We start from the raw sequence: 14814 nt of genomic DNA on the forward strand, positions 1-14814 counted from the left end.
GAGACACATTTTAATAAAAGATTACATCCCCTATTTTCTGCTATTGCTGTTTTTCCCCCAAATAAGTGTCTTGGAGAGAGTTCAAACATTCACAAGTCAAGTCTTAAGAACGCATAGAAGATGAAAGATGACAACAATGCTTTTTGGAGTCCTTGCTAGCTGGCGTTGTGTGTGTGTGTGGGGGGGGGGGGGGGGGGGGGGGGGTGCACTGGCTGTGTGTTCAGGGCAATTAGTTTGACTATTAGCCTTGTGGCATATGGGCTATACTACTATCTGTGACCAAGTAACAATATAGCATAATGTTAAAATCCAAGGAAATGCTGTGAAAAGGGGACGATATCAAGGGACGATATCAAGGCCATGGTGGAAATTGTAACGTAGCTCAGCGAGGATTGCTATACTGCCCCCTCGGAATGGAAAGGCAGACTTCGACTACTCAGCCACCTCACACATCTGAGCCATGCGCTCCAATGGCCTCACAGTCACCATTCCACTTCTGACACCAACGTAGCGAACGGCACGGCAGGGAATCAAACCTGGGTCGCTGGCGGGAAAGGCAAACACCCTGCGCATTGCATCAATAGGGTTAACCCCATTTGGTGGGAATTTAACTTGGCTCATATAGTAAGGACCATTGCAGTATGTTGGAAATACATTGCAACATCACAAAACAATTTGTTGTGAGTCCATAAGCCATCATTACGGGGACAATATTAGCATTTCTAGCTCAAAGCAAATACTGTCATGATCCCTGGCATCCTACAGTATCTCCAAGCATTTACAGTAGTTCCAGGTCAGGAATCACGGTCTCTAGTTGAATGGGACAAATCTGGACATTTTCATGTTAGTTTTGCACACACTCTGTGCTCTTTTCCCAATTTCACACCCTTACATAAAAATATATTTAGATGAGAGAGGCACAGGACCGAGCGTTCGTGGTGTTAACATTTTCCCCCTGGTCTTTTGATCTGGCATCTGACAGCTGTCATTGATTAGAGCATTTGTTGACGATTACAGGAGGAAGTGGGTGGCGAGACACAGGTCATACGGACATCTCTCTCACACACGCATCGCGTGCACGCATCGCATGCGCCCACACAGGCACGCACATGCACATGCACGCACACACGCACACACACTCACAGCCTCCTACCCCACATACCCTGCACCACATTCTAGTAAGGGCTTGATGTGGGACAATATAATGCAGAAACGTGAGGTCTACATACTATCAACTTTTCTTCATATTACTTACTGTATGAAAAAAGGGTTTCTTTCTGTATCCATGTGGCCCAAGGCCTCCGCAACATTCGGGAATGTTGCAGCTCCACGGTAATGGGGTGATAGTTGAAAAAATGATGTAAGCATCTACAGCCCATACCAGGGTAGTTACCTCCCTTCTGTTTTGATGTGGTTGGCCTGTATGTTTCCAGTTTGTTTGGGAACTCTAATCATTAGCGCAATGGTTGCCACATGGAATATCTGGTGGGCCTGTAATGGTTGCCTTTTGTCATTCCCTACCTCAGTCAGCCTGATAAGAATAGTCACTCGAAAACTACACTTGTTTTCTGTGCTCTGGGTTATCTTTCTTTTTACCATAACCTGTTACCTATGTAGACAGTATTAGTTCACATTCTCATGTGTGTATTTGTCGGATGTTTACCGAGTCAACCAGTTTTAGTTGCACACTTTAGTGATGGACATGAGAACATCTGGATACAGAGGAGGAAACGTCTCATTTTATTTTCTCTTATAGACATTAAAGGTGTAAAATAATGCAAATAAACGTTCACCTTCTTTCCACCTCCAGTTAAATATTACACAAAATAAATAATTTGCTTCAACACAGTCAGAACTTAGTGGTTAAGTATACATTATATATTCACTGTTGTCATGGTTTCAGGCTTAAAATGAGCACTAGGATCTTGCTCAAGAGTTTATTGCTGTTTTCGCATTTAATGATCTGTTAGCCCTTCTTCTTGATTTCCAAACCTGTTCAGATTATTGAAATGCGATTGAGAACCGTGAATAACAGTTTGTAACAAGTGTTTTGTACACACAAAACCAGTGCTTCCTCAGTTCATCCACTTGATGTGTGAAACAGCCTCCTACTTTGTCCCCCGAATGTCACGTCCTCCTTCAGTCCACCTCCTTCCAATGACTTGGCACAGAATAGAGTTTATATTTCACCATGTGCCACAGAAAACACTGTCCATCCCCCAAACCAATAAACTATCTCAAGCAAAGTCAGAAGCAGCCCACTGGGCACAGCTGATTGAATCAACGTTACGCCACGTAATTTCAATGAAATCACATTGAACCAACGTGGAATAGACGTTGAATTCACGTCCGTGCCCAGTGGGAGGCAGCATCTGCGCAGTTAAGTAACTTCCTTAGACAAAATATGTATTTTAGTTCAGATGCTCTCTGTCCAGATTAGAGTCCTTTCTTATCCTTAGTTGAAAGATTGTTCAGTGCTGAATTAGCTCTCCGACAGGGTCTAGTCCAGTGAAAAGCTCCTCATCATCACACCATGATGGGGAGGAAGTGTGTGGCCGTATTCTTCCTCCGTGTTTTCTTCCCTCTCAGTGGCCTCCCCTGGACACTCAGGCCCACAAACATCTGTCTCTTCTTGTTCCTCCACTCGGCTGAGGCGTAGGTGTTATAGCCGTTCTCTTCAATACGTTCCTTCAGTGTGCAGTCAATGCCAAACTCTTTCTGGAAGAACAAGGGACATTATTGGGTTACATTCACATATGTGTATTTGGATATTGACTGAATCCATTTTATACTGATTCAACCATTTCCGGTTTTTGAAGTGCATACACTGGCAAAGGATGTAAAAATACCACCACTACAGTTAATCCAGTGGTGTACTGTTCATACAAGAGTTTAAATCAAAATATTTCTCGGTATTTATTCAACCTAATTCAATCCAATTAGCTAACTGATAACTCACTGGGTACACCACGTAATTCCAACGTGGAGAATTGGGTAATATTTGGTTGATAGATTGATCAATTATATTACAACCTATTTTCAGCCACTCAAAAGACAGTCAAAAGTTTGTTTAATTCCCAATGTGTTGTCACTATGCTTTCAGCAATCTAAAAGCACAACGAAATTCCAATCAAAAATCAAATGTCCGATTTTTCTTTTAGTTCTCACCTAAATGTGTTCTTACTGCGCGTTCAACCATTTAAAAGCACAACAAAGTTCAAATGGGAATACAACGTTAGATATTTTGTTTATTTGTACAACAACTTAATGTGTTAACATTTTGCTTCATCTAATAGCGCAACCAAATTACCTGGATTGCAATTGAGATTATTTAAGTACATAGTGCAAGTGGTCAACGGAGTTTGAGATTATGCGCATATTATTATATCAATTTTGCGTGCTTTTTTTGCGTGACATTTGCGTGCTATCTTGAGCATGCAGCTTTCTATGATTACATAAGAAGACATGTATTGTTACAGTAACCTCAGAATGTGGCAAGGGATGTGTTGAATAAATACTGTTATATTATTGTATTACAAAAGTAATATTGAATTGTGTTTGGTTAACAATGCAACCAAATATCAATGTTTAAAGGAGATGTATCTACTGCTTGGGTAGTCCCATCTGAGCAACTGGCTTAGTCCTATTCTTTAACTTTTATTTTTGGTTGAGATTGAGGCCTGAATCCAACGTATACTTTTTTTAACTGGTCAACAAGTTAATAGACTATTTACTGTATGTCAAAAGTGATACTTGAATTGTGTTTGGTTGTCAACGCAACCAAATAGCAACATTTGAAGGATATGTGTCCTTGGATAGTTCTGTCTGCGCCACTGTGTCTGGCTTACTTCCAGTTTGTCTACAAATGAATAATTGAAATGGTGGATTCATTAAAACCAAACATCTAAGCTAATTAATAGGATTAAATAAAATAAAATATAACTATAAATGCACTTTAAATACAGTTATATTCTTTAACTTCGATTTTTGGTTTGGATGGAGATGTGAATCCAACATATTTGTATTACTAACTTGTAGTGCTCCTTTTGAAATCAACCAAAGCTTAAAATCCTAGGCCTAGACCTATTGTCTAGTTTTAGTTGAACACTGGGTTTGAATTTAAACAATTGCTAGTGATGACTTCCCAAATGCTGTATAGGCCTAAATAGTATCATTGATGATACATGATTGAAAATATAAGGTTACATCTAATTTGCTATCTTAAACCCACGCTTGGGAATGACTATGATAGCAACAGTGAATCTATTAAGTGGAGATTTCTTAACAATCATTCTCACAAAAGCGCATTGGTAACAGTCAGTGATAAATATCAAAGCTAGGCTTGGTTAAAATCCTGGATGGGAGACTAAAGGGTAGCTGTAGATATATCAATTACTCAGTAGGAGGTGCTGACCAGCATTTTGTTTCTTTCTTATAGTGGATATTGAGTTGAAGATCTGACATCGTTTCAAAGGTACAAATTCAACACATTTTATACAATGTTGGTCAATGTTGAAAATGAATCACTATGATGGCATAATCCACATAGTTTCCACGTCACGATACGTTGAAAAGTTCAGTTGAAAACAACATTGATTTTGCCCAGTGGGAACCAATTCAACTTAGTCAAGATGTACCAGAGGGGTACACTCAATAGAAATGGTTAATTATTCAAATCAGTGATAAATGTGATGTAATCTAACGTCTGTGTCACTTAGAACTATAGTCATGACTTGCTGACTTCCAATTTCGTCTGTAAATGCTCGTGTGCTCTTAGCACTTTTCATGGTTTCCACCGCACCATTGGTTAAACGTGAAAGCAGCTACATAGTTAAACAATCTGGTGATAAAGACTGAAGAATCTAAGGGGATCTCTTTGAGGCTTGTTGAATGACCTCTGACACGGATACTGACCGCTCCATACAGCTCTCCCTTGGTGCTGATAGCCAGGTAGTAGTTACTGCCCAGTCCTTTGATAGCCACCACGCCCACATCCACTGATGTGATCTCCAGAATACCTGAGAATAAACACAAAAAAACACCTTTTTATAAGCCATTTATAATCATCATGACCATTTGTAGAGGGGAGGATTTTAAGGGACATCAGAGGCAGAGGAAATAGAAGCTAGTGTTCTGGATCGGCTGTAGTCACATACACGGCAGATAAGAGTTTGTAAAACAGTCAGTAGTCTGCCTGCCCCTCCTGACTGAGGAAGACAAAGGCCCAGCCACCAGCTGTGTCAGATATAGGGAAATGGACAGATCTATATGGTCCATGGACAGCAGCACAGACTGTCAAGTGAGGCGACAGGATTCCATCCATTGTTACCCAAGCCAAGCCCATCAATAATTGACACATTAAATGTTCCGGCTAGAGCCTTTCTTAAGACAACACATTGGCTGGATGTGTTTCAGAAAGCCTCTAGGTGAAATTGTGTGGGTTCATAGCCAACTAGGTGCCAGGTAGCCTAGCAGTTGGAGCATTGGACCAGTAACCAAAAAGTTGCTAGTTCAAATCCTAGAGCCAACTAGGTGAAAAATCTGTCGATCTGCCTTTGAGCAAGGCACCTAACGATGCACTATGTAGAAATCCATTTCCCAGTGGCTAAAATGTATATAGTTTGCCTAATTTCTGTTTATGTGACAAAACAAGTAAGAATAGCGCACATAGAACAGATCTACCACTTCTTAGACTTTCTTTCAATGAGAATGACAGAGCTATAACTCATATTTCTATGTGACTTTTGTTGGGTCTCCCAAAAAGTTACATATTGCAGCTTTAACCCTAATTGCTCCAGGGTCGCATCAATAATGGCAGGGGAAGTGGGATATTCAACAAACACATTTCAATTTCACACCACACACTTGTACAGGTTGTTCATGTGTGAAAAAGGGCAGATATCAACATGACAGATATTAACAGGACAGGTATCAACAGGGCAGATATCAACATGACAGATATTAACAGGACAGGTATCAACAGGGCAGATATTAACAGGACAGGTATCAACAGGGCAGATATCAACATGACAGATATTAACAGGACAGGTATCAACAGGGCAGATATTAACAGGACAGGTATCAACAGGGCAGATATCAACAGGACAGGTATCAACAGGACAGGTATCAACAGGGCAGATATCAACAGGACAGGTATCAACAGGGCAGATATCAACATGACAGATATTAACAGGACAGGTATCAACATGACAGATATTAACAGGACAGGTATCAACAGGGCAGATATCAACATGACAGATATTAACAGGACAGGTATCAACAGGGCAGATATTAACAGGACAGGTATCAACAGGGCAGATATCAACAGGACAGGTATCAACAGGGCAGATATCAACAGGGCAGATATCAACAGGGCAAATATCAACAGGACAGGTATCAACAGGACAGGTATCAACAGGGCAAATATCAACAGGACAGGTATCAACAGGACAGGTATCAACAGGGCAGATATCAACAGGACAGGTATCAACAGGGCAGATATCAACAGGACAGGTATCAACAGGACAGGTATCAAAAGGGCAGATATCAACAGGGCAGATATCAACAGGACAGGTATCAACAGGACAGGTATCAACAGGGCAGATATCAACAGGGCAGATATCAACAGGACAGGTATCAGCACCCCCTATTTGAACTGTCATGCTACTTATGGTGCTCAGTAGATATATAAAATACTCTAGTTAATAGTCAGAGAAAATCCTAAAGAACCTCTTCAACTGTAGGGTAGAGTTTTAATCCATCCATCCATCCTTTATTTCATCCAAATAAGCCTGCTTCATCTCCTCTACACAAAACAACAGACTTCACCTTAACTCATTTATTTATTTTTTATTTATTTAACCTTTATTTAACTAGGCAAATAAGTTAAGAACAAATTCTTATTTACAATGACGGCCTACCCTGGCCAATTGTGTGCTGCCCTATGGGACTTCCAATCACAGCCGGATCTGATACAACCTGGATTTGAACCAGGGACTGTAATGAGACCTCTTGCACTGAGATGCAGTGTCTTAGACAGCTGCGCCACTCGGGAGCCCAGTCATGTGGGGAATCCTAGGCTGGTTTTATCTTGCTCTTGATACCATGTCTTCTTTTGAGGTTTTTTGACTGATTTCATGTCAATGCTAATATGGCAAAAAATGTGCTAGCTAGCTAACCAACAACTGTAACGATGTATTTGAAGAACAACATGTACTGATTGTGCAAATGAATTTATCTTCTCAAACATTTGGAGACTAAATATAGTTCACATGTCAACAATCTAAGCCAACCTGTCTGTTTTGCCCCATAGCTGCGCACGCATCCGTTTTTGGTGATTTATTCGTAATGAACAATATCAGAAAAATGTCCATGATAGGTGGATCAGTTTGGTCGGTGTCGATAATTTCCTATTTATCATCCCAGCTCTTCCGAATGATGTAGACCTCACTGCCACAAGGTACATTTTTTTTTGGGGGGGGGCAGCTAATTTCATTAGTCAGCTATGAAATTGGTAGATAGAATTGGAGTTGATCAAATAACATTACTTGCATAATTTCTAATCCCCTTTGTTATACATGATGTGGAGACAGGGATGTAAATCACTGTATATTTTAGAGGGCACTTTTTTTCAGGTCACCTGCCTCTTCAAGTCTTCACACAGTACCTTTTTAGACGGTCTGACAACAAGACAGGGAGTTGGACAGGGACACAGGCAGCCACACAAGCACTCATCAGGGAGAGGAAGGAGGGGAACCATGCCATCGTCATGACAACTCCCTACCGTTCATACTCCCTAGCTGTATGTGTGTGTGCGTGTGTGTGTGTGTTGCAAGATAGGATAACAACACCATACAGGAAATGGGAAGAAGAAGTCAAGGAGTGAGGCATGAAATCAAACGTGCCTTGGGAAACAGAGAGGGGTCATTAACACACACCAGCATCAGATTAGATAAATGTGTGTGTGTGTTTGTGTGTCTATGTGTGTGTGTGTGCGTGTGTGGATGATAAATGGGCTCTCTGGTCAAAGGACACATTAGGAAGCTGTATCTCTCTGACCTCTGATACTACGAGCACAATTAATAACCTCAGCTGTCTACAACAACAGCATGCTATGGTTACTAGGGTATAATTCAACCTTTTCGAATGGCTTTTAGGTAACCAGAATATTTGCACTGTGAATTGGTGGCCTACATACCAAACGAGCCAAACTGTTCACACATAAATGTAATATGCAATTGTTATAATCCTCATGCCAAATGTAATGTTTGTACCATGTTTTGTGCTGCTACCATGTTGTGTTGCTACCATGTTAGTGTTATGTTGTGTTGCTTCCCATGCTGGGTTGTCATGTGTTGCTGCCTTGCTATGTTGTTGTCTTAGGTCTCTCTTTATGTAGTGTTGTGTTGTCTCTCCTGTCGTGATGTGTGTTTTGTCCTATATTTATATTTTATTTATTTTTTATTTTTAATCCCAGCCCCTGTCCCTGCAGGAGGCCTTTTGGTAGGCTGTCATTGTAAATAAGAATTTGTTCTTAACTGACTTGCCTAGTTAAATAAAGGTTACATTTAAAAAATGAAAATGACAGCTTCTTCAAATTTTATTAGTCACATGCGCCGAATACAACAGGTGTACAACAGATTTGGACATTATAGTGAAATGCTTACTTACAAGCCCCTAACCAACAATGCAGTTTAAAAAATATGAATAAGAATAAGAAATTAAAGTAACAAGTAGTTAAAGAGCAGCAGTAAAATAACAATAGCAAGACTATATACAGGGGGTACCGTTACAGAGTCAATGTGTGGGGGAAACGGTTAGTCGAGGTAATTGAGGTAATATGTACATGTAGGTAGAGTTATTAAAGCAGAGATAATAGCAAATAGTAGCAGCGGCATAAACGGGAGTGGGGGGGTAATGCAAATAGTCTGGGTAGCCATTTCATTAGATGTTCAGGAGACTTATGGTTTGGGGGTAGAAGCTGTTTAGAAGCCTCTTGGACCTAGACTTGGCGCTCTGGTACCGCTTGCTGTGAGTTAGCAGAGAAAACAGTCTATGACTAGGGTGGCTGGAGTCTTTGACAATTTTTAGGGCCTTTCTCTGACACCACCTGGTATAGAGGTCCTGGATGGCAGGAAGGTTGGCCCCAGTGATGTACTGGGCCGTACGCACTACCCTCTGTAGTGCCTTGCGGTCGGAAGCTGAGCAGTTGCCATACTAGGCAGTGATGCAACCAGTCAGGATGCTCTCGATGGTGCAGCTGTAGAACCTTTTGAGGATCTGAGGACCCATGTCAAATTTTTTCAGTCTCCTGAGGGGGAATAGGTTTTATTGTGCCCTCTTTACGACTGTCTTGGTGTGCTTGGACCATGTTAATTTGTTGGTGATCAAGGAACTTGAAGCTCTCAACCTGCTCCACTACAGCCCCATCGATGAGAATGGGGGCGTGCTCGGTCCTCCTTTTCCTGTAGTCCACAATCATCTCCTTTGTCTTGATCACGTTGCATGAGAGGTTGTTGTCCTGGCACCACACGGCCAGGTCTCTGACCTCCTCCCTATAGGTTGTCTCATCGTTGTCGGTGATCAGGCCTACCACTGTTGTGTCATCGGCAAACTTAATGATGGTGTTGGAGTTGATGGTGGTGTTGGAGCCTGGCCATGCAGTCAGGAGTGAACAGGGAGTACAGGAGGGGACTGAGCACACACCCCAGGGTGGCCCCTGTGTTGAGGATCAGCGTGGTGGATGTGTTGCTACCTACCCTTACCACGTGGGGGCGGCCCGTCAGGAAGTCCAGGATCCAGTTGCAGAGGGAGGTGTTTAGTCCCAGGGTCTTTAGCTTATTGATGAGCTTTGAGGGCACTATGGTGTTGAACGCTGAGCTTTAGTCAATGAATTGCATTCTCACATAGGTGTTCCTTTTGTCCAGGTGGGAAAGGGCAGTGTGGAGGGCAATAGAGATTGCATCATCTGTGGATCTGTTAGGATGGTATGCAAATTGGAGTGGGTCTAGGGTTTCTGGGATAATGGTGTTGATGTGAGCCATGACCAGCCTTTCAAAGCACGTCATGGCTACAGATGTGAGTGCTACGAGTCGGTAGTCATTTAGGCAGGTTACCTTAGTGTTCTTGGGCACAGGGACTATGGTGGTCTGCTTAAAACATGTTGGTATTACAGACTCGGACAGGGAGAGGCTGAAAATGTCAGTGAAGACACTTGCCAGTTGGTCAGCGCATGCTCGCAGTACACGTCCTGGTAATCCATCTGGCCATGTGGCCTTGTGAATTTTGACCTGTTTAAAGGTCTTACTCACATCGGCTGCGGACAGCGTTATCACACCGTCGTCCGGAACAACTGGTGCTCTCATGCATGTTTCAGTGTTATTTGCCTCGAAGCGAGCATAGAAGTAGTTTAGCTCGTCTGGTAGGCTCGTGTCACTGGGCAGCTCTCGGCTGTGCTTCCCTATGTAGTCTGTAATGGTTTGCAAGCCCTGACACATTCGACCAGCGTCGGAGCCGGTGTAGTATGATTTGATCTTAGTCCTGTATTGACACTTTGCCTGATTGATGGTTCATCGGAGGGCATAGCGGGATTTCTTATAAGCTTCCGGGTTAGAATCCCACTCCTTGAAAGCAGCAGCTCTAGCCTTTAGCTCAGTGTGGATGTTGCCTGTAATCCATGGCTTCTGGTTGTGGTATGTACGTACAGTTACTGTGGGGACGACGTCATCGATGAACTTATTGATGAAGCCAATGACTGATGTGGTGTACTACTCAATACCATAGGAAGAATCCCAGAACATATTCTAGTCTGTGCTAGCAAAACAGTCCTGTAGCTTAGCATCTGCTTCAACTGACCTCTTTTTTATTGACCGAGTCACTGGTGCTTCCTGCTTTTATTTTTTCTTGTAAGCAGGAATCAGGATAGAATTATGGTCAGATTTGCCAAATGGAGGGCGAGGGAGAGCTTTGTACACTTCTCTGTGTGTGGAGTAAAGGTGGTCATTTTTGTGACATTTTTTTAAATATATAACCCTAAAAACGACTACTACTTTGAATGTTGTAGCTGTCAATAGTCCCATTAACAATCACACATATTAGCAAACTTATCGAATTTCAAACTTGTCAGCCAACCCGCCCTATAGACGGGCTGGCTGACAAGTTTGAAATGAGATATGTTTGCTAATATGTGTGATTGTTAATGGGACTATTGACAGCTACAACATTCAAAGTAGTAGTCGTTTTTAGGGTTATATATAAAAAAATATTGTGGTGCACTTTAATGTTATAAACTTATCGTTAAATGTATCGTTACCATGATAATTCAGTACATTTACAGTGATATGGATTTTTGTCCATATCGCCCAGCTCTACCGTTAGGTGAAGTGGTGGTGGGGACTATGACACAACGGCCATTGAAGATCTGAGAGTTGCTTCTGTAAGGGATCAGGTGTCCGGTATCGTGTGAGGATGTAAGACTATCTAAGGTCGTCTCTGGCCCCTCTGTAAACATGCTAGGGATGAAAGAAGAAAGAACAGAGGAGAACAGAGGCCATGACAGAGAGACAGGGAGATGAGGATTAGAAATAACTTAATGACCACTGATCAAAGACACACGCCGGGGGCTGGGGCGAGACGGCTCTTATAAAGTTTGAGCACACACACACACACACACAAAGAGTCCCCCCCCCACACAAACATAGAGTATACATTGTACACATCACGTACACACACCCATTCGGATGTAGGATCTTAATTGGATCACTCTTTCGTTGCTGAGAATTTCCCTGCAGGAAATGCAAACTTGTAGTATATTCAAGGTTTAAAAAGGCTTTCATAGTTTGTAATGTCATTTGCCCTAACAAAAAATGTAGCAAACCCCTTAAAAAATGTCCATTAATTATAATCCACATAATAATTATAATTTCCTGTTGCTGCAGGATCATTTTCCTGCTGTAGCAAACTGTCTCAAATTAAGACCCACATCTGTATGCATGAACACACACACACACACACACACACACACACACACACACACACACACACACACACACACACACACACACACACACACACACACACACACACACACACACACACACACACGTCTATAGTATTTCCCACCTGTATCCACTCAGTCTGTGATGATTAATGTCTACTTGCTCACTTAGGAATGATATCCACAATGCCACAAAACAAAGCCATTAGGAGAAATGTGTTTTTCATTCAACATACTACACATTACAACACCCAGCACCAAATGTGACACCTGTGTGTTGTGTAGTGGTTATTCTGATACACCACGCATAAAAACATGGCCCTGGGTCAACCACACATTTCCATCTGTTTATTTAGGGAAATATTTGTTGTTGCATACTGGATTCTTTTTCCTAATGTGTGGCTCATTTGATACGCTCTGTTTGTAGTTACTACAGTAAATGGTGCGTTAGGGTCGAAGGGGTGCAGACAATGCCAATGTGAATTAAAGGTGGATTTTCCACAGTGGGTTGCCAAGTTCAGATGTGTTTTGCAGTTTTCATTGTTATTCTTGGTAACTGGAAGTTTACTCTTTGAAAAATATGTGTTGTCTCAGAAAAATTTGACAGAGCTTACAGTACAGATACGGTAGACTGCTTGATTTAAGAATGAGGAAAAATATACTTAGAGATCTGGAACCATTCGAACTGTATTGTCATGTTGAAATATGGGATGGATGGAAACATAAATCAGCTGTTAAGCAGATGAGGACCACATTGAATGTAATTAGTTTGTTCATATCCTTCCTCTATCCACGTCCATAAACAACTTTACATCTCTATCTCAGTGTCCCTGAGAGTACTGGCTGTGGTTTCCCTTCTGTGGGGCACGCACACACACACACACACACACACACACACACACACACACACACACACACACACACACACACACACACACACACACACACACACACACACACACACACAGAGAGAGCAAGTGGGGACCATGTCAGGCCAAGTCCGTTGGCGCCTCAGCACACATGGCCCCTGGCAGAGAGAGAGAGAGACACACAGACACGTTTGGTGGCCTCCTATATTTGCCTCCTGCGCTCTTGACAGGCTGGGCTCATACTCACACAATCCCAGTTTGGGGTAATTAGACTAATCCGTCTGCCGCCACACATCTGTTAGTGCCTCAGTTAGCACTGCTAGAGTCCACCATTACCCGTCCCAGTAACAATGTACAATTCATTAGAAATGCTTTAGGTTGTTCAAATTTGGTGAAATGTAACAATGTATAGCAAATTAGGTTATCGATAAGCACATTTTTTGTTACTCTGCATGCCGGCTAGCTTGTGTAGCTTTATACCCATGTGCTTATTTTAGCAAAGCTCCATATTTCCGGGGTTTCCATTCCAGCCCCCTCTCTCTGTAAGCTCCCAGCAGAATCCCAGCATGATGGAGTGCCATGTGGGACAGTTTTGCACTGGCATCCATATAAATCTGTGGGAGGTTGGATACAGGCTCTTAAACGGAGCAGGGTCCTCACAGGGCCATGGGCAGCCCCCAAAACCACCACCTCTACATCTGTAGAGATCTGTGCTAGCAAGGTTGGTATTTCAAACCCCCAAACAGTTGTTTCCCTTCTATTGCTGCACTGTTGTAACCTGGGTTCAAAGGTCGGGTCTCAGCCTTGCACACAAACAAACTTGACGTAAACCATATCTCTAAAGAGGAGAAATAAGAATGACTAGTGAGCGAGTGAGGGATGTTTAAAAAAAAATCAAAACTGGTAACATTGTCTCCAGATATGCTTTTGTAGTGCATAAACATAATCATGATTTAACATATCTATGGAAAGATTACCAAAACTTTAACTCAACATATTTCATGGGATTGCTCCTAGCAAGAACAAGCACACAGATTTAGTTTAGGAAATGGCCTTTTCTAGTTTTATTCATACAGTATATCGGTTCTATGTTATTGTTTTCTATCAACCCGGAGTGTTTAACTAGGCATTACTACAGAACCAATGCCAAAAACCTGATCTAGTGCCATTTCAAGGGCCTACAAAGGACATCCTCCCTGGGATCATGTCTAGGACATCCTCCCAGGGATCATGTCTAGCCCCTGGTCCAGAGCAGAAACTAGAGCTGCTCTTCTGTAGTATCCCTTTCCCTGTGAACCTGATCATGGGCCATATAATCCACACACACTGTCCCCAGTCCCCCCTAGGACACGGCTTTGTGACAGCACCACCATTGATACTGAACACTCGTAGCTTTGATGTGACCACAATGACGTTAACCATGTCATTCATGAATTAGTACCCCCCCCCCTCCCCTACCACTGCATTCATACTCAACCCAAAGATAAACTAGGTCATCTTTTGCAAATGCTTAGTAATATATACAACAGAATATTACTAATATATACTACTAGTACTAGTATTATAGCCTAGAAATGTAAAGAATTGTGAGGAGTAATGGTGAGAGATAATTGATAGGTTCAATAGGTTTACACGTACTATAGGGTCAAGTTGAACCCACCAATCATCTTAGTAAAGACATTGCTAGCCTGGCTGTTGTACTATTTCACAAATACCCGAAAGGGGCCCATTGAAATTCATTGCATTTTTGCCTCACTGTCAAATAAAGACAGTTTAAAGTCTATAAATACATTTATATAAAAGTGTAGAGTCTATAAAGACATTTCTGTCATATTCTTGTCAAAACAAACACCATTAGTGGCATTTTTACATCCCTTACTGTTTCCCATAAGTGTCTTTGATTGAATGTGTGGTTAAGAACTCCCAGGAGAAACGTTAGAGTACCATATA

General features: G+C 42.0%; 1 protein-coding gene across 1 annotated transcript in view; it reads right to left on the reverse strand.

Moving 5' to 3' along the window:
- Positions 1-2526: 2526 nt before the first annotated feature.
- Positions 2527-14814, reverse strand: part of LOC120051777 (fibroblast growth factor 10-like) — a 13814-nt gene continuing 1526 nt past the window's right edge. The window contains exons 3-4 of the mRNA XM_038998669.1: positions 4911-5018; positions 2527-2714 (exon numbers count right to left, since the gene is read on the reverse strand). Of these exons, the coding sequence (XP_038854597.1) occupies positions 2527-2714; positions 4911-5018 (296 nt within the window). The remainder of the gene's footprint in view (positions 2715-4910; positions 5019-14814) is intronic.

The sequence above is a fragment of the Salvelinus namaycush genome, chromosome 1 (genome assembly GCF_016432855.1).
Source record: "Salvelinus namaycush isolate Seneca chromosome 1, SaNama_1.0, whole genome shotgun sequence".
Lineage (NCBI taxonomy): Eukaryota > Metazoa > Chordata > Actinopteri > Salmoniformes > Salmonidae > Salvelinus > Salvelinus namaycush.